Source organism: Chaetodon auriga, chromosome 7 (assembly GCF_051107435.1).
Source record: "Chaetodon auriga isolate fChaAug3 chromosome 7, fChaAug3.hap1, whole genome shotgun sequence".
NCBI lineage: Eukaryota > Metazoa > Chordata > Actinopteri > Chaetodontiformes > Chaetodontidae > Chaetodon > Chaetodon auriga.
The window spans coordinates 5,999,151-6,017,489 of NC_135080.1; the positions used below are offsets into that span (position 1 = coordinate 5,999,151).

Genomic DNA, 18,339 nt, shown 5'->3' on the forward strand with positions numbered 1-18,339 from the left:
TTGAGCTAGCGTAGCACATGTTACATGGATGCACGCAGCAGTCTAACCTGTGCAGTGGTCCTCTGGGAGTGATGGTCTCTGGCAAAAAGTCCACCAGCGGAGCCCAACATCCTCCATTCAGAGGCATGGGCAGAGGATGGGGCTGGTTGGTCTCAATGACAACCATCAGCCAATCAGCATACGGAGGCAGAGGTTCACCTGAATGGTTACAGAAAATGACACTGCTGGCATTTATTGCACACACACGGCACATTTCAATCAAAAATGAGACTTTGTGGATTCTCCACAGCTGCACTTGGGGGGCATGTGTGTAAATGACCAATAATTACTTAATTATTCTTACTCACATTAATCTGCAGGACTAATTCAGACCGCAAGGGTATAACAAAGCCGTTTTTTTGGGTCACTGGCAGCAGTGTAGAGGCCCTGGGCTTGACTACTTTTATTTCAGTGCCAGTTCTCACAGAAGCCTTTTAAAAACCCCAGGCGACTCTGCACTGCTCATGCATTATCAATGACACCATGCCGGTCACCATCTTAGGCTCCAACCCAGCCTGCGTATTCCACACTCACCAGACCATGACAACCACATTTTTTCATGAGGTGGCTGGTGCAGAAATACACTCACTCTTATCTTCATCGTACGATCCTCCTGAGCTGTTGCTGTAGCGCGATTCCAGGCGGTTGTGGGCTCGCATTATGTGGCTTAGCCTGAGGTCAGGAAAAAAAAAAAAGTCATGATGGGTTTTGTTAGGACTGTAATTAATCTAATGATAAGCTTCCAGATATCGTTGTTTACCTCTCCTCATTCTCCTTTACAGTCTTGGTATCATCTGTGTCAGGGAAGCTCTCCTGGCCTGCAACAACAGTATTGCTGCTTGATGTGGTGCCTAGAAATTAACCAAAAAAGAGGTAAATACTTACGTTTCACAGCAGCAAAACATACAAATTTCAACTGGTGTTCATTCAGTTCAGAGACTGAGAGTGCTGTTAAAAGATGCACCTGAAGCTGCTGTGGAGGCCTTGCTTGTGGCAGTGAAGCGATAGAAAGGAGGGCTATCACAGTGCTGCACCACGGGGTTAACTGGATCCGTCTGCTGCAACTCAAATATCAACTCCTCCATAGTTTGCATGGTGTTGTTCCGGCACAGATAGATCACCACCTTCTTGATCTGAACAAATATATCACAGAAGATCCGTGAGAAACTGGAAAGAGCTAAAAAAAAATAAAATAGCTACATAATATTTTCCAGTTGGCCTAAATGATATATCTTACATATGGCAGGAGGGTGGTGTCACTGCTCACACCACATAAGCTGATGAGAAACTGCAGTGTGGTTCTCAGATTGTTGCTCCACTTCTCATTGCTGACTAAAGCATTCCAGGCGTTTTCCATCTCTGGTCCAGGTAGGTCATCTCCGTACTGACCAGAGAGGTTAAAAACACAGTGGCATGTTAGTGCATTGAACTTGGTTAACCCTATTTCATTACATTGCTCCAACATGACTTTACCTTGGCAGTCATGAACATGAGGTTATTGAGCACCATAGATGTGGCCTGTAAGGAGCCCCAGCCAGTGCCCTTCAGCTGGTGGGATGAAGCTGTGCTGGTCGTCCGGCTGGAAGCGTCATAATCTGAAGTGCACGGCGTGAAGACCGGGAGCAGCAGGCCACTATCCACCAGCTCGATGTTACCGAGCCAGGGCAGGAGGTAGGTTAGCATGATCTGCCTCCCATTGGGATGAGTGGTGGGGAACCTCTGGCTAACCTCTGGAACAAGCAGGGAAAAGGCAATACTAACATCAGAATAACATCAGCGGGGACTGCGGTGTTTATTCTACATGGAAATAAGATACATACCATGTACTCAGTTTTAACCATAATTGCCAGTTTAACCCCGATCTACATATGAATTCAACTTAAATATGGGAGTCCCTTAATCGACTTTCATTCTCAGTGTTTCTGTGGTCAGTGGGAGCGTCCATAGATACAGGAAGTGTCTTTGGGAGATGAGCGACCAGCATTTAGTGGGAAGCCATAAGAAGATGACAAGCCTGTGAGAGCTTTACAGCTGGCTGAAATACCCCAGGCAACCCTACTGTGGCCGCACACATGCTGTTGACATAAACAGCTACCTGAGAATAGAGGAAGTGTGAGTTCAGGGTACATCCGGGCCAGCTGGCTGGAGAGCTGAGGCAGGGAGACACTGTAAAGAGGTGGCAGTGGACCATGGGTGCCGTAAAGGATGCTGTTTGGCTTCTGCTCTGCAACCCTCTTAGAGTACACAAACAACTTAGCTTCAAGAATCTGTACAAGAAGAAAAAAGAAATAAGTCACCCATTAAAGTACGGAAAACTACACAGAGGCACAAAAGGCGCCAGTGCTTGTGTTTCTCACCTGCATTAGCTGCATTGATATCTCATAGATTTCTCTGTTGGTGTCTGATGCCTTGAAGAGGACCAGATTCAGCAGGGTTACTATATCACTTGGGTAGTTTCTGCTACTAAGGAAAGAGAGAGAGAAAATACAACTGTTAAGTCATGTTTCAGTACAAAGAACTCAATGCTTAGTGTTTGAGTTCATGTTTTTGAGATAAAGCAAGAGGGGAAGACTGACTACAGACGAAGAGTGAGTCGTTTAAGAGGATTAGCCCAGGTGATGCTTTGGACCGTAAGCTAATTTGCCAGTGGTTTCCTCACTAGGACAAGGAATCTTGGTGATCCAGAGAATAAAGCATTTAAACTTCACTGCATCTCAAAAAGTGGCACGCCAATAAACATAACATGGGAAAAAAGAAAATAAAGATGAGAACATAAGTGCTTTTGTAAAAAGCTACGTGCACAGGCAGCTGACCTCAGGGAGCCGAACGGATGACAGAGAGATTTTTTGTGAGATTTTGTACCTGCTGCCACAGACAGTTGCGATGGCTTTGAAGCAGCCTGAGGCGAGCTGGTAGGAGCCTGTGTAGCAGCGATCCACAGCCCAGTTGAAGAGGTTGACCTGGTCGGCATTGAGCTCCAGCAGCAGGATGACGACTTCGCAGCCAAGCTGGTGGACCTGAGCCAAGGGTGGATACAGTACCAACGCAGACTCTCCTGAATTTCATGTCTTTTTGAAGGATTCACTGTATCCCTGATTCTATCATGATCTGAAATATCAGAGGCTTTTGTATTTTGTATTTTTCTACTCCTGTCACACAAAAAAAACAATAAATCACATGTCCTTGGCTGCCTGCCCAGCGAATGCTACTCCTCAAGCCATGTAATGAAAACATGAGGGATCAAATTCAATTTTGAGGCAGAATGTGTAAAACAAACATGCAGTTGCTTTATCTTGTGTCACAGTAAACTGAAATAAAGACAATACCAGACAAATTTATTTTGAAACAAAACTCTCCTTCACCACTTGCCAGGGCTCCCGCAAGATAATGGTGAGCACTTGGCAAGGTCCAGTGTTGGGTTTTTACAAAGCAGGCTTTGGTAAACTATCAGAGGGGCTTTCTGGGTCAGCTCTTTGTTTAAATGCACTGCGGTGGTGAAGTATTGGCCACATACCCGCTGATCCTGGCAGGCTAGTATATTATCCAGCCACTTATAGAGGTATCCGTCTGGAGAGAGGCCAACGTTATCAAACACAGGCCCACAGCACAGCACGGCAGACATGGCCTGCAAGAGCAAACAGTCACCAATACTCACATTATAGATTTTAACACCAAAGAGAGCTTAATCACAATTAACTCTGACAAAGTCCATACCAAACCATGGAATTACATTTACACAAATTATGTTGAAGTGCATATTTCACTGCCTCACCCTAACCCTCTACAACAGAGAGACGAAATGCATGGATTTCAAATGTATGCTTTCTAATTGGATAAACCAATCTACTGCCAAGAGACGTTTCCTTTCCTATTAAGCATCAGCATAATATTAACATTAATGAACATTAATGTTACAAATTAACATTTGTGAGTGCTTGTGGAACAATATATTGCAGAAAGCATGTTTACCTTTAGGGCACAGTATTGATATCTTGTGATCTGGTGATTCCTGTCACTGTAGCGGTCCAGAGGCGTGAACATGATGCTGAAAGGGCCGGCCCACTGACTGAAGAGGATGAAGAGGTGATGCCGCAGGCTCTGTTGTGGAAACAGGAAGCGCCTGTGGTGCACTGTGGGGGAGACAAGAAAACCTGCTATAGGTCGCTCATTGAGAGAGTGAAGAGTCAGCAAAAACACTCAAGCATCTTAATTAACTACTAAAAGCGCATTTTCTGACGTGATAATAAGGTACTGTTGTCTCTTGACGGATCATTAGCCACTCAGCAGGGACTTGTGAATGCTTGGCAACCCATGACTCATCACCTGTCCTGGCCTGCTATGTCCTTAAGCAGCTCTATTTTTGCAGCTCCCCTTGGGCTACATCCAAATCAAGATCAATGTCAAGAGTCTCGTGCTCCACGTGCTGTGCTAACCTCAGCCAAACGGAAGCCTGTTATGTAATTAACAATCCACAAATTGATGAGGAAGACAGATGGGTTGTATTTAGTGCTGTGTCATATCATATTATTCATGATAATATCGATATTATTTTCAAAATGATTTTGAAAAATTCGTATCTAATAATGGCAGTCTGACTCTTTGACGTGATCACGGTATACCGTTACAAACAGCAGCAACATGGTTGAAAGCGAATGTAACAAAGCCGCCAACGGCACGGTGGAGGAGTTAGGTCCAAAAAAGTGAGCAACCTCAGCAGTGAGGAAGCGGATGTACAACAAACCATGCTAATATGTAATAAGTGCAAAAAGACTGCAACAACAAAAGGGGAGGCCTTTCAATCTGAATCTTTTCTGAGTACCTGGTACACATTGGATGAGGTTGGCGACCATGGCGCTGAAGTGAGCTCGGATGTCCTTGAGGATCTCTGCATCTTTGTCGTTCTCAGCTTCCAGGAGCATCCGTGTTAGATCCACATACTCCAGGAACAGAGCGCCCAGGGCGAGGGTGTCACGTTCCAGAGCTCCGTTTGTACTGTAGACGCCCAGTGAAAAGAAATCACAAACCAAGCAGTAAGAGCAATATTTCAAGAGCTTTTTCAACATCTGTACTACTGCATTTTATTATAAGGACTTATCTGGTAAAAAGTCAAGGTTAAATCTTGATCCTGTTGTGTTCTCTTACTTATGCACTCGTGTGTGATATTGTGCAGCGTGGGGCTGTAATGTGTCACATTTGCCAAACTAACCAGTCACTGATGACACCTGCATCAGCCAGCAGCTCGAAGATCCGCAGCAGCTGCAGCCTCAGCAGGTCTCGTCGCTCACGCCGCTTCTTGTTCTGCGAATAATAATTAATGACAGAATAATATCATTTATCTACATTTTGATGACTGAGACTTTCTGATACACGCGAGCTCTCTGGTAGCATTACAGACCACTATCGAGTTCATTAACAAATTAAATCCAACAGTAAATATCGTGCTTGAGTCGAGTACTGTGCCATAATTACAACCAACCAACCTCAGGTCTTCTTTCTAAGGCTTCTTTCATAAGGGGATGTAGCTCTTCCACAAGTTCCCTGTGTGCACATGGTGAAAGGTCATGTGGTAAAACATAAAATGCTTTAAAATTCTATACAATCAGTTAAATGGACAAAATGAAACTGCAGTGAGACTATGGTGTTTTTTCAAGGAAAAAAGATTTGAGCAATAAAATGTTTGATTTTTAGGGAACAATTGAGATGCAGCTGTAAATGGCAACAAGGCACCACTCAGCTATAATCCCCTGTTCATCTCCACTTTAAATCCACACAAATACAGGTCAACGTGCACTTTAACGAAAATAATGGATTGTGCTCTAACTTCCATTTGACTGGGATCGTCCCATTAAAAGAGACAAAAACAATGCCGCGGCCATAAACGGCAGCTGAAATATTATGACGCTGTGCTGCTATCCATCTTGAAGCCAATGATTCAATAACATGCAAAAATGTAAGAGAACAAGGCATCACTTCTAAGAGGAAATCTGAATTGAAATTGGTTTGTTAGAGCCAAGTAAATTCTCCTGATTAGAACATCTAAAACAGTTTTTTGATATACCTGAACACAAGGGAATTGGTGCGACCAAAGCCCAGAACTAATGACTCTGTCAGCTCGATGCTCTCTGCCCTCATCAGTGGAACCAACTGTTTCAGAAGCCAAGCCACAGATGGGCTCCCAATAACCTGAAACATCAAACACAGATGGTTCAGTGAGACAAATAAACCTCTAACGCTGCTTGCACACCACTAATTACACAGGACTGCATTGAGATAAGTGTCTGCACAATTGAGAAACTATCAGCTTCCTGGTCCATTCATGTAAGGTAGCCGCTGTGTTATTTGATGCTTCGAGTTTGAATGTCAACAAGCTCCGTATGAACACCTGATCCTGGAGAGACAAAGCACTGAGGGAATTAATAAGGCCAGAGGGCGAGGAGGCAGCTACCTTGTTATCGTAGCTGACGCCGCTGTCAGGCGTGGCGGCCGAGATCTCAGGTGTCGATGCTCTCAGATGGCCGGGGCTCATGATACTGGGCTTGGCCACCCCAAAGCAAAGGATCAGGTAGTTTCTCCACAGGGTTACGTAACTGTCCCCGCTGCCCGATGTGCTGGTCTTCTTCGCGTACACTGGGTTACTGGTGAATCATACAAAGATCCTTATTTTCATCTGAGCTGTTTTTAACAGGGGAACGAGGAACTGGTGTCAGGTGGCTATACTTTAAACAGCAATGCTAAATAGGGATGCACAGAAAGTGTTTCACAGTTCCCCCTGAACTCACTGTAGTGTTAGAAGACACTTACTTTGGGTCTACCAGGGGCATGAGCATCTGCATTCGAGTGAAGGCGTAGGGCCAGGCGTAGCTGAGAGCTGTGGGGCAGTGCTTGGGCAGGTTGTCCTGTCGGAGGAGGCTGTATACGCACAGCACCCAGGGGTCCTTCACAGACTGGGCAAAGATCCACACGTGTGAGGGGCTCCGAATGTCATAATGACTGTTGACAAGCAAAGCGTTCCACTCCACCAGCCACTGAAGGTCCACATGGTGGCCAGATGGCAGAGTGGCCTGCGAACAAGCAAGAGGCACGGGGGGGGCAAAGGTCAGGGGTCGTGACGGTATTAGATTAGATTAGCAACATTTCTTCGCGAGTCATCCTCATGCTTAACAAGAATTTAAATGTAAATAGGGCAGATGTTAAGGCAAATATAGTGTATTAAGAAGCAATTAAATATGCAAATAAGGACATTTACTGTATTATCCCTTTCTCAATAATTCTATATTCTTAGCATCATGATGAAGTCAAGACAGTCAGTACTAGTCTAAATACTAGTCTAAAGCAGACAGTCAAGTCGGTCTATCAGTAACAGATAACAGAAGTTATCTGAGGCTACTTTTCATACAGAGCAGGTCTAGACCGTACTCTTTGTAATACTATTCACAGAGACCCAACAATTTCCATGAAACCTTGATGATTACATAAATGAGAGTGAAAAGGCCAACAGCTGCTCCGTTCCAGCTGTTCATTTCATTTTCACATGTCAGATAACTGAATTGAGCCTCTGTCTTCCAGTCAACGTAACAAGCATTTGATGAATTGTCATGTTTGAATGACACCCGATCTTTAATGGAAGTAGCTAATATTGTGTGAAGAAACTCGCAGGAAAAGTGAAACACATGCAAATCAACTGCACACACATCTTGACTGAGACAATCACAGAGGTAAGCTACCAGCGACTCACTGTGTCAGAGACGGCAACGTTGACAAAACTTTCCAGGATTACAGGGCTGAGCTGGTCCATAATCTCTATCATTGGTTTGTCATCATCCTGCAGGGGGCAAAGCATAAAGTCACAGTCTGTAAACTCAAATCAAAGCGTAATCTGTCACCTGAGTTTAACTTTGCCTCGTTTTACCTCGGACTGTCCGATGGTCATAAAGAGACTTCGTATCTCTTTGAGGATGGCGATGGCGAGTCTGCGGGTGCTCAGCTGACAGGAGCAGAGCAGTACGAGCGCCAGTCCCTCCACGGCATGCAGGACAGTGGAGTGAGGACCTCGCTCTGCAGGGATCTTGAGACTTGAGCTTGTCTGCAGCAGCTGTGACACCAAATGAATCAAAAGCTGATGAGTAAAGCTGATCACCTATCTGTCCAGACTTTGAAGGCTTCATGGTATTCAATAATGACCAGAAAAGTGTTTCTGCAGAACATTATGATGTCACAGTGACTTTGAACTTTGACCTCTGACCACCAAAGGTCATGCCTCAGACCACAGCTGGTATAATAACACCTCGTTACATTAGATTTCTATTTCTACAACAGATATTTTTCAGTAGTGTTAGCAGTATCAGAAGAGCAGACAGCAAAAACAAAACAAAGAATAAAAAATATGTATATGTATAATTGGCAGAAAGGTGTGTACCTCAGCAGTGTGCACTTTAGCTGTGTCACTGCTCTTCCCTGAGGCAGCCAGGGTTAGTTTCCACTGAGTGAGCAGCTGCAGCAGTAATTTGAGGGATGTATCTAACAGTCCCTGGTGAGTGTCTTGGACCTCACGTAACAGGAAGTTAGTGAATCCAAACAGGACGTCGTCACGCCAGTCGGAGAAATCCACCAACAGACTCTGCAAGGAATTCTGGGCTATGAGTCGCAGCTCGTCGTCCATGTGGATCGTCAATCTGACAGACGGGGCAAAGAAAAACAAATGAAGCAGGTGCCGTCATGGGAATAAAATTAAGTCCCTTATCTACTACCAGTGATTAGGTTTCATTGTAGATAAATTTAGCCTGGAGATTGCCTGGCAGGAAGGATTTTCACAGTGCAAAAAAATCCAATCAGTCTCATCTATGATACAAATCTGACATGCAGAAATAAGCCCCACCGAGGCACTTGTTTAATTCAACCACCTTGAACCTGCCCGCTGCTTAAAATAGGCTGTTCGGCTTCCAATTGAACCATGAAACATAAGAAAATGAATTAAAAGTGCTGATGAGAGTTCAGACTATGGCACTCTTTATGGATTTAAAGTGCATTTTTTTTTTTTTAATCAGTCAAGGAGTTTGTACAGTGCTTTTAGACAGAGGTTTAATATAGTCCCTGATTCTGAGTCTGCAAACACAGAAAAACAATCATGAAACTTTAATACCAGACTGTAGCTTGAGAAAATATTATTATAGTCTGCTGCAAATAATAAAAGACTAGGTTGGACACACAAACAGGGGTAGCAGGAAATTCAGGTTCTTAGCCTGCTTGGTATGTTCCTCCGAACAAACATTAATAACACTTGATTGTCCAGTTAATTATCTTCTCAGACATTCAGAGAGTGTGAAGCCAGTGCTTTGTCTACCTCTGAAAGGGACTTCAGCCAACAGAGGGGACTCACCGAGAGAGCAGGTCTATGAGCTCTGACTTTGACATCCCGTCAGGCAGCATGCGAGGAATGGCAGCGACGCACGTCCTGAACAAGTCAATCTTGGGCTTCCTTTCACCTCTGAAAATGTCAGATTTAAAGTTCAACTGCAGAAACTGCTTTCCACATATCACACTCCTCTACTGAGTCACTCTGGAGTTTTGCCAACTTGAAATGTTTAGGCAGTTTGGATGACAGAGCGCTGCGTGCACTTACGTGATCATGTCCTCAGGCTCCTTGTTCAACATCTGAGCGTTAGTCATCATCATGCAGCGTCCCACCTCCTTGTCCAGGTGTCTGAGGATGTTGTCGATAGCCTTCCTGACATGAAAATAATACTGGGACATCCCTGGAGAGAATCACAGAGGAAAAGTTGCAAATGTCAAATTTGATGCAAAAGCTGTTACTGCTCCGTGAGTGATTTCCAACATCCCCAACCACAATGCGTCACACTCACCGATGACTTTGGCCTCTTCATCTGTCAGCGTTTTGCTCAGGTACGTCTTCTTCACTCGGAGCGTGTGCCCAGAGGGTAAAGTGCAACCAGTGTTAGGCATGGGAGGCTCGCCGTCCTTCTGCTGCAGTTTATCAGCTATGACCAGGAATGCTCTCAGACCAATATTCATTCTCTGCACAGAAAAGAAACTTAAAGTTCAGCTGTTTGTTCTCCGTTTCCCATATTGCATTGTTACCCCTGCTGGGAAGCTGACACCACAGCATCAGTAGGCTATTATAGGCATATTTTCATATACGTGAACGTTGACTACGTACCTCTGGATTAAGACTAAAGGCTTTTGCGGGTTTGCCAACACAAAGAAGGTCAAAGATAATCTCTTTCATGGCAAAATCAAGTCTTTCCTGTAATGACATAAGAAGAAAAAATGTTTTTAATTGGATGTCATGAATGTCAGCATTTTATCTTAAAAGTTTCCTTATATGGCTTTTAACTTGTGTCATTTCTCTAATGTGCAGTATAGCACATGTGTTCACCTGTGCAATAAACTGGATGATTTTGACAAAGATATTGAGAGGCATGTCTCTTGGGACCACACTGCGGGATCCTTTGGGGAAAAGCGTTGTTACGATGGTGTTGAGGCGACTGCGGACACAGAGAAAAGAAACCGTTACGAGGATACCTTTGACAAGCATTTAAAGTTGAAAAAAGTTGTGTAAAGTTACATGGAAAACTGTTTTAAAATGTTTGCGCAGTACTCCCATTGCTTGAAAGGAGGGTTATTTTTAGGACAAGTTTATTTTGGGTCCAATTAACACGTTTAAAAAGTCTGGCTTGAGCAGTCTGGGACTTCTCATGGCAGCTCAGGCTCATAATAATGCCTGTAATTTGCAGGACTGACCCCAGGCCTGTACTCCTGTACATGCACATAAAAAACAGAGCATTCCTCTTTCTCCAAACGGCAATAAAATCAGTGAGATGGTTTGGTTTGAAATATTCTCATAAATATTTTAGTACCAAATGTGATTCAGCCCATGCCCTCGACTGGCTCCTCACAATTATTTACTGCTATGTAACAACACTGTAAAAAGAAATTCTCATTCTTGCCAACTGCAAACAAACATCTGAGGAAAACAATTTCACATCCAATCCATACATCTCCCTCTTTGGCATTACACAAAGAGCAACAAGAGATTTACCCCTGCGTTGCAGTGTTGCTCTCACACTTGATTCTGATCATGTAGACCCACAACAGTCGGTACAGGGACTCCAGTGCAACACGAGCCATTTTAGGGTCTCGACTCTGCAATGAAATTACAATATCAAAGAAAGTCAGAGACAGAGCCACTTTGCAACAGCCTAAAAGTGAATGGGCTATGATTATGACAACAAAATGACTGAGCTGATTACTGTAATCACACTCTGCTTGCATAATACATCTGATGTATTGCATATAATCACGTACCAAATGACAACGTAGATTAACATGCTTCTGTTTGGCAGCTGAAGTGGTGATGAATATTTTGTGCAACAGCAGTGTACACTTGAACAACCTTTACGTGTCAGATGCTTCTCAGCCATAAACAAAGACCACTGCAGTGCTAATGAAAGGCTGCTGGTTTCCAGGTTACGTTACCTTCAGATTTGAGAGGCAGTTGTTGAGGAAGACATGCCATCTGTTGAGGAAGAACTGTTTCTGGCTGACACACAGCAGACACGTCACCAGCGGGTAAAACGCCTGTGTGCAGAACATTTAGCACTGTTATGTCAGCTTCACGGTGTCTTAAATAGATTGAACACTGATGGTTTCCACATATAAAACCTGAAGTTGTCCTTTGAGTGGATAATACGAGGAATTATACATTATCTCTTAACCATATCTGCATAAGTGCAATTTAAGATGCATTCTTTTGAAGACATAATGAGGTTTCGTCCTTCTGACGATGCATCGCTCATAAAATGTGGCTTTGAGCCATAATCGCTGCCTCAGGGGAATGCAGACCTTCTGTAAGAGCAAACTGCTGCTCCATGAGGGTTGTTGTCTTTCCATTTCACTGTGAGCTGCTGTGGTGAATGCTTTTTTTGAAGAGGGAAGGGGCACTGCATACACTTCTGTATTCTGCATTGCTTTCATGCTTGTTTTTTCATGCTCTGAAAAGGCAGCCTGTCTTCCTTCATAAATTATTTCTAGTGTGGACAATGACGTTGTAAGAGTACATTACACAAGAGTGACCTTGAAGTGCCTGAGGATTCACAGAGACCACAGGCATCCAGGCAATCTAAGCATGCAGCAGAGGGTGTCAGAGTGAAAACAGAGGTGTACGAAAACAAACAGGGCCAACCATCAGTGTCAGTTTGTTTTCTGCAGGGCAACTAACCAGTGAGTGCTTCTTCCTAGAGGACAAGTCCAGGGTTGTGTCATACAAGCTGTCCACAAAGTTCCTCAGGCAGGGTACGTTCACCTCATTCTTCACAGCCTAGGACAACATCGAACACAATCAGTGCTCTTTTCCTATTTCAATTAAAATACTGTGTAATGCACGTAAAATGTAATCAAGGATAAAAACTTACCGCTGCAACAGGAACCAGAATCTCGACAAAGAGACCAGCCAGGGCGTGCTTAATGTCCTTGTCCTTGACTTCCAGGAAATAGTGGGCACATTCCTGCAGACAAGAGAGGAGTGAATGGTTCAACATGCAATCAAAAGTTCCATCACTTTAAATCTACTATACATGTAGAGAGTGAAAAGATTTACCCAAGAGATAAACAGACTTGATATTGTATGGTCAAAACTGAGTGCAATCCACAAACTGCATGCCAAAGCTAATAGGAAACAAAATCAGGGTCAAAGGGCAGCAAATCCTGACAATCCTGAAGACTGCTTTTTACAATTTCCACACAATGGGAGATATATCTGGGTCAAGTTTTAAAACACAAATATCTAAATAATTCAAATAAATGAGTAAAGAGGAGAGTGTGACTGAGTAACTTATAACAAAGAATCTGTTCATACTGTGGCTGGTATATTTTAAGTATTTGGGACTGATTTGAAGGAGTCGGTTGTACCTGCATGAACTGAAAAGAGGCTTCAAAATCCTCGACAGGATACATCTTAATTCGGAAAAACTTCACCCCCATGATGAGGCTAATGGTACTCTGGACTACATATGGACTCTGCTCTTTCTGCCGCAGCTCCTTCAGCTCAGTCATAAACTTCTTCTTCACAGCAGGAAACCTGAGAGAGCGAGAGAGAAAAAAACAAAATGAGATTCTAAATAAAGATAGGCCTGCATAGCTCAGTCAGACAAATCCCAAATCAGCACTTCCACAAAAAAGAACCTCGACTTGGAGTCGTGACGAGGAGAGAACAGAGTGGCAAGATTCAGGGAGCACGCCTCTCAAAAATAAAGTATCATCGCTCCGTCGTGTCCTCAAAACACAGAGTTCAAATCTGTGTCCTGAGATGAACTCCTCATCTAGCACCTGATCTCATGCCCAAATTGAACCAGAGATGGGATTTTTCAGCTGGTCTAAATATAGAAGATAATTCATCATGGGAGCTCATATGAGCATCTCTTAACCTCTTCACTGGTGCTAGCAGAGTAGTGGAGCCACTGAATATAGCTGTTTCTGCAGCTTGGCCATGTGGATTAGTATACAAACAGTGATTGAAAAACCACATTTAAGGCTAATTAAAAAAGCATCAATCTCTCTGAAGATACTCTAAATACAGCTATGAATTGCATCCGAATCGTTTCAGTTTACAGCAACATTCTCGACCTCTTTCTTTTTGACCTCGGAGAAAAGTAAAGATCGCTATAAAAAGCCTCTCAGTGAAGCATCTCCTGCAGGAAATTAAGCAGAGTGCACTTTGGAAAGGAGGCGTGCAGCATGCTCACCAACCATATCTCTGTTTTAAGGGTTTGCTCCTTACTGCAATGATCTGAAAACTTCAAACAAACAGACATCAATTTCCAGTCCTAGTTTGGTGTGAAGGGGACCTGTCCAAAAGTGTGTCGTCCCCACAGTGTGTTCCTGTCTCTTGAACCGGGAAATGTTTTGCAGGAAGGCATTAGGAACGGTAACGCACCATTACGATGTGGCACGATCCCAAAACCCAACAGAGCAGAGAACGAAGACTTGACGGCCAATGAAGACGGAAAAGAGAAAAACATTAATTTTCAATTATATCGGTGCTTACTTGGACTGGGCTAATACTCCTATGATCTCAGCATAGAGGTCTGCTACAGTGTGCATGTTGCCAGTGTTAGGACCATGATACCTGTGGGAAACACAGCAAAGTCAAACAAACCTCAGAGAAATGTGAAAGAGAGAAGGTATAGAGCTCATAAAGGACAAGAGCTTACCCCTCTTTGTATCTAAAGTGCTTAAAGGCTAAGTTAATGACTTCATTGACCAAGTTGTCAAGGACCGGGTGGAGCGGCATCTAGTTAAGAATCAGAGGAAAACAACATATTCACAAACCACCGATCATAATAAGCTTATTCTTTTAGCAGCAGCGGCGGCAGATCATAACAACTCTACTTACTTGAGATTTATATCACAAAACAATAAGATAAACTGAGGAGCTTTTGTGTACTAAAGAGTTAAGCCAGGTCACCTGTTTCAAAACTTCTATAAGCACAAGAGAGAAGATGAAGTCAATGGCCAAATCCCTCCTTTCAAGTAGATAATCCCTCTGCTGCTCATCGCTGATAGAGAGAGAAAAAGAAGGAGCAACAGGCTTGTTACAATCACACAGCACATGAGAGCTTCAGCACTGTTTGTTTTCTACATTTCCTGCAGATGACACATGCAGACATCAATTCAGTGACGCTCACTTTTTGGATTTGGTGTTGGCTCTGGGTCGGTATTCGTGCAGCTCCTCCTCTAGTCCATTTTGACGTTTGTACCAGTCAAACAAAGTGCGCAGGATGGAGGGGAGACAGTACTCAGCCAAAGAACTCATGGTGCTTATCAACTGGAAGGACAAGACATACATCGTGCATGTTTGTGTTTGGCAGCTACATACCAAAGTAAGAGACGGCAATCAGTGCTTCCTTTGTTTATTTGTACAGCAATTTAAACAAGAATTGAGACAGCACAAGAGCATTCATTAACATTTCATCACATTTCCTACATTTGAAAGAGAGTAGAACTAAATGAGGCGGCTTTTAAGTGAAGCTACATTAAGGGAGAGAGGTGAGATTGAAGGGTCAGCTGGTCCTCACTGGGACTATGCACAGAGACAAGGTGCCCATGGGGCAGCCTCCCTCAGGCTTGGGGGAGGGAGAGGGAAAGGAAGGAACGGGTGGGATGGGCTGGGCACACAGGAAGGGAGGAGAGTCTGGTCGGGCCGGGGGAACACAGCGAGCCCTTCATTCAGCACGAGGCCGGAGAAGAATCCTGGCTCTGTGTGGCTGCTGAATGGCCTCGCGCAGCAGCACAAACACACCCCTGTGGCTGTGAAAGGGCCTTCTCTGCAGAGCCACAGACCTGCTGGACACACCTAGAGCAGAGCCAGCGCCAGCTCTCAAGGTAAACACTCCTGCCCTTGACTGGCTCTGAAAGCCCTTTTTGGGATGTGAGCAGGGCTTTCACCCATCAGCTCTTTCATGTTACAGCGCATCGTACGAAAGCGCCTAGGTGCTGCTAGAACAGTTACATGTTTGTCTGTCACATGATCGCCTGCAGGTTATAATGTAAAACACGCAGGGGTTAAAAATACAACCTTAAAATGTCCTCTTATAATCTTAAGATGAGGATATGCTTACAGTAGGTGTAGTAAACTACACCTACACTTTTACATCAGTTTCAGCGTCAGCTAACTGGCCCTGTCACCACCATTTCACAGCACTTACTTGGTCAAACTGAGCATCTTCACCCCTCTGCAGTGACTTTGTTAATGGCTTCTCCTGAAAACAAAGAAAAGAAGGCAAGTCATTTCACAACTTTTGTACATTTTGCACTGGCAAAGTTCCCTGAAGTTTGCCCCGAAGCTCATAACTCTGTCCGCCCTGTCGGAAAAGAGTGCGCAGAGTATTTTTGAAACAGGGACTCATTACGGCCCAGCTAATGAGAGAGCCATCAATCAGTCTGACGCCAGGCAGGAGCAGCAGGGTCAGATATTAGAGATGGGACATTCGTGACAGCTCCCATTATTACAGTCTTCTATCATCTGAGATAAAGGCCTTCATGGGGGACTTGGGCTGAACACAGTTTTTTCTTGCTCTAAGAAAAGTCCTCCTGGTGATTTCTTGACTTCTGTATATCGTTTCATAGCAGCACATTTGTTAGTCAGTGAAGGCTGAACTGTATTGTAATGGCTGAGTAAAACATTAGCTGCCTTTCATTTTTTGGACCGCGGGTGACTCAAGATATTTTTAAGTGATTCAATGAATGCTTGAACTGATCAGTAAATCTTCAGTGTATAATCACAGGAAAATGGCCCATGTACTATGAAGCTCATCATGGAAAAGCCTCTTTATTTTTCAAATGTTTTCAAAGAATTTTAATCACATTCTGCCACTAATGAAGGTCTGTGCCACAGAGTGAAACAGTCAAACAGTAAATGTCTTCATGAATTGGCTACACAGCTTCAATTAAACACATTCAGGCTTCATAAAGTGCTATCTGCTCTCATTTGTGTACAAATGAAACACCTCGCAGGAACACTTACTTCGTAATTTTCCGGTAAATGTTAACAAATCAAAATTAAGACATAAGGTTTCATTATAGCTGTTAAGCTTTAGCAGCCGGACACTCCATTCCCCTAAAACGCACACAGCAGTAATAAGAGTGTGTTTATGTCCGCACTTAACCCACAATTACCACCTAATCTGTCCTGGCACAACTCAAAGCATCTGCTGTCCTTTACCGTTTCTGCTCTCCGCTCTGACAGCTACGCCCCTCTGCTGTCTCGTTAGCCAGACAGCAAATCACAGCACATCACTTACTTGATGATTAATCTAAAATAGCTCCAGTAACTGTCTGATGTGCCTGACATTGACATCGGGTGGGCTGATGGTGATGTTTGCTCTCTCTCCTTCTGTTGCAGCTGGATTGCCAGTTAAGCCGAGCGCTCTGTCGGACCTTTTGGTTTTTGGACAAATAGTTGCACCTGAAGAGCCCATTTATGCTACAGTGACAGCAAGCCTCCTGCACCGTGGAGCTTTGAAGCATTTTACTGCCCTTTATCGCAGGCTGACACAGATTTAAAGCATATTTTATGCTAAATTAATACAGTCACCCTTTGAGTAAAGGCTTTTAACACTTTCTTCTGGATTCGACTGATTAATCCTGACTACAGATCATAAAACATGATGGGTCCAGTTAAACACATTCACCTGAAGGATGCGAAGGGCAGGAGGGGCGGCTGTATGCCAATACGTACGCAGCAGAGATAAAACAAATGACTCCAGTTCTCCAGTGAGAGGAAAAACAGAGACACATCCTCCCCACAGTTCACTAGAGGTAGTTAGACTGAAACGAGGGGTTGCACACTTTGATAATTAACACTTCCCTGCAGACCGAGGCTGATGACTAACAGCTTCCTTTAAATCACAGTCCCTAAAACTGGAGACTGCCTGTCCATGGCAGCCAACAGCAGCATGGCATTAAATCGGACGTGTGCAACCAAATAAATTTACTGTAAATTGAAGTCATTACTTATCCAATTAATGTAAAATGTAATTATAGTATTGTTCCACCCCTGCAATCTGGTTTCTCCAGTCGTTCTAAGGTTTAGGGAGGAGATTTGTCTTTGTGAGAAGTAATAATTATCAGGGCTGTGATGTTGCAGGTGGTTCTCAGGAGACTCATTTTCATGTTGCACCTTCACCTCAGCCTCAGTATAACAACGGATTAACTCCATCAATACATCCATTTTCTTCCACACTGTGTCATGGTCGCAGCAGGCTAAGCAGGGTATTCCAGCCAGTTTTCCAGCTCCTCCTGGGGGATCCCGAGGTGCTCCCAGACCAGTTAAGATACAGTTTCTAATCCCTCCAGTGAGTTCCGGGTGTTCCCCGGGTTTTCCTCCCAGTTGGATGCGCTTGGAAAACCTCCAAAGGAAGGCTCCCAGGAGGCATCCTATCCTGAAGCACCTCAGCTGGCTGCTTTCAACGTAAAGGTTTAACTATTCGTGTGAAGTCTTAAGACATAAAGCAAAAGATATTGTGATTACTGCTGAATGTATTCCTGCTGGAGTCTGAGGCTCTTCTTGGTAATGTGGATCAGCTGGTCATTTTTAGCTGACTTTCACTTGTAAGATATTAATGTGGTGCTCAGAGCAGGTGGTGAGTGGTGCCCACATTAACACACAGTGGCTCTTCCCCGTCTGCCTGACTGTCTGTCCACAGAATAATTTACGACAGCTGCTGCTGACTACTGATCAGCTTCAACCTCCACTGGACAGAAACCCTCCCAAAGATTTTATTGGCA

General features: G+C 44.0%; 1 protein-coding gene across 8 annotated transcripts in view; it reads right to left on the reverse strand.

Moving 5' to 3' along the window:
* The window catches only part of frya (furry homolog a (Drosophila)), a 45,529-nt gene that overhangs the window by 16,023 nt on the left and 11,167 nt on the right, over nucleotides 1-18,339 (reverse strand). For 5 of the 8 annotated variants that reach the window (XM_076734518.1, XM_076734516.1, XM_076734523.1 and 2 more), the window contains exons 3-37: nucleotides 15,759-15,812; nucleotides 14,739-14,878; nucleotides 14,519-14,609; nucleotides 14,265-14,344; nucleotides 14,099-14,179; nucleotides 12,964-13,132; nucleotides 12,468-12,560; nucleotides 12,275-12,373; nucleotides 11,533-11,634; nucleotides 11,096-11,199; nucleotides 10,433-10,541; nucleotides 10,214-10,300; nucleotides 9,900-10,071; nucleotides 9,659-9,791; nucleotides 9,416-9,523; nucleotides 8,456-8,711; nucleotides 7,949-8,131; nucleotides 7,775-7,861; nucleotides 6,841-7,100; nucleotides 6,485-6,674; nucleotides 6,098-6,222; nucleotides 5,520-5,577; nucleotides 5,246-5,337; nucleotides 4,859-5,031; nucleotides 4,009-4,169; nucleotides 3,554-3,664; nucleotides 2,902-3,056; nucleotides 2,397-2,502; nucleotides 2,135-2,306; nucleotides 1,513-1,769; nucleotides 1,277-1,423; nucleotides 1,004-1,172; nucleotides 800-890; nucleotides 629-711; nucleotides 48-198 (exon numbers count right to left, since the gene is read on the reverse strand). In XM_076734518.1, the coding sequence (XP_076590633.1) occupies nucleotides 48-198; nucleotides 629-711; nucleotides 800-890; nucleotides 1,004-1,172; nucleotides 1,277-1,423; nucleotides 1,513-1,769; nucleotides 2,135-2,306; nucleotides 2,397-2,502; nucleotides 2,902-3,056; nucleotides 3,554-3,664; nucleotides 4,009-4,169; nucleotides 4,859-5,031; nucleotides 5,246-5,337; nucleotides 5,520-5,577; nucleotides 6,098-6,222; nucleotides 6,485-6,674; nucleotides 6,841-7,100; nucleotides 7,775-7,861; nucleotides 7,949-8,131; nucleotides 8,456-8,711; nucleotides 9,416-9,523; nucleotides 9,659-9,791; nucleotides 9,900-10,071; nucleotides 10,214-10,300; nucleotides 10,433-10,541; nucleotides 11,096-11,199; nucleotides 11,533-11,634; nucleotides 12,275-12,373; nucleotides 12,468-12,560; nucleotides 12,964-13,132; nucleotides 14,099-14,179; nucleotides 14,265-14,344; nucleotides 14,519-14,609; nucleotides 14,739-14,878; nucleotides 15,759-15,812 (4,649 nt within the window). The remainder of the gene's footprint in view (nucleotides 1-47; nucleotides 199-628; nucleotides 712-799; nucleotides 891-1,003; nucleotides 1,173-1,276; nucleotides 1,424-1,512; nucleotides 1,770-2,134; nucleotides 2,307-2,396; nucleotides 2,503-2,901; nucleotides 3,057-3,553; nucleotides 3,665-4,008; nucleotides 4,170-4,858; nucleotides 5,032-5,245; nucleotides 5,338-5,519; nucleotides 5,578-6,097; nucleotides 6,223-6,484; nucleotides 6,675-6,840; nucleotides 7,101-7,774; nucleotides 7,862-7,948; nucleotides 8,132-8,455; nucleotides 8,712-9,415; nucleotides 9,524-9,658; nucleotides 9,792-9,899; nucleotides 10,072-10,213; nucleotides 10,301-10,432; nucleotides 10,542-11,095; nucleotides 11,200-11,532; nucleotides 11,635-12,274; nucleotides 12,374-12,467; nucleotides 12,561-12,963; nucleotides 13,133-14,098; nucleotides 14,180-14,264; nucleotides 14,345-14,518; nucleotides 14,610-14,738; nucleotides 14,879-15,758; nucleotides 15,813-18,339) is intronic. The other 3 variants (XM_076734517.1, XM_076734520.1, XM_076734522.1) reach the window with 1 other exon arrangement.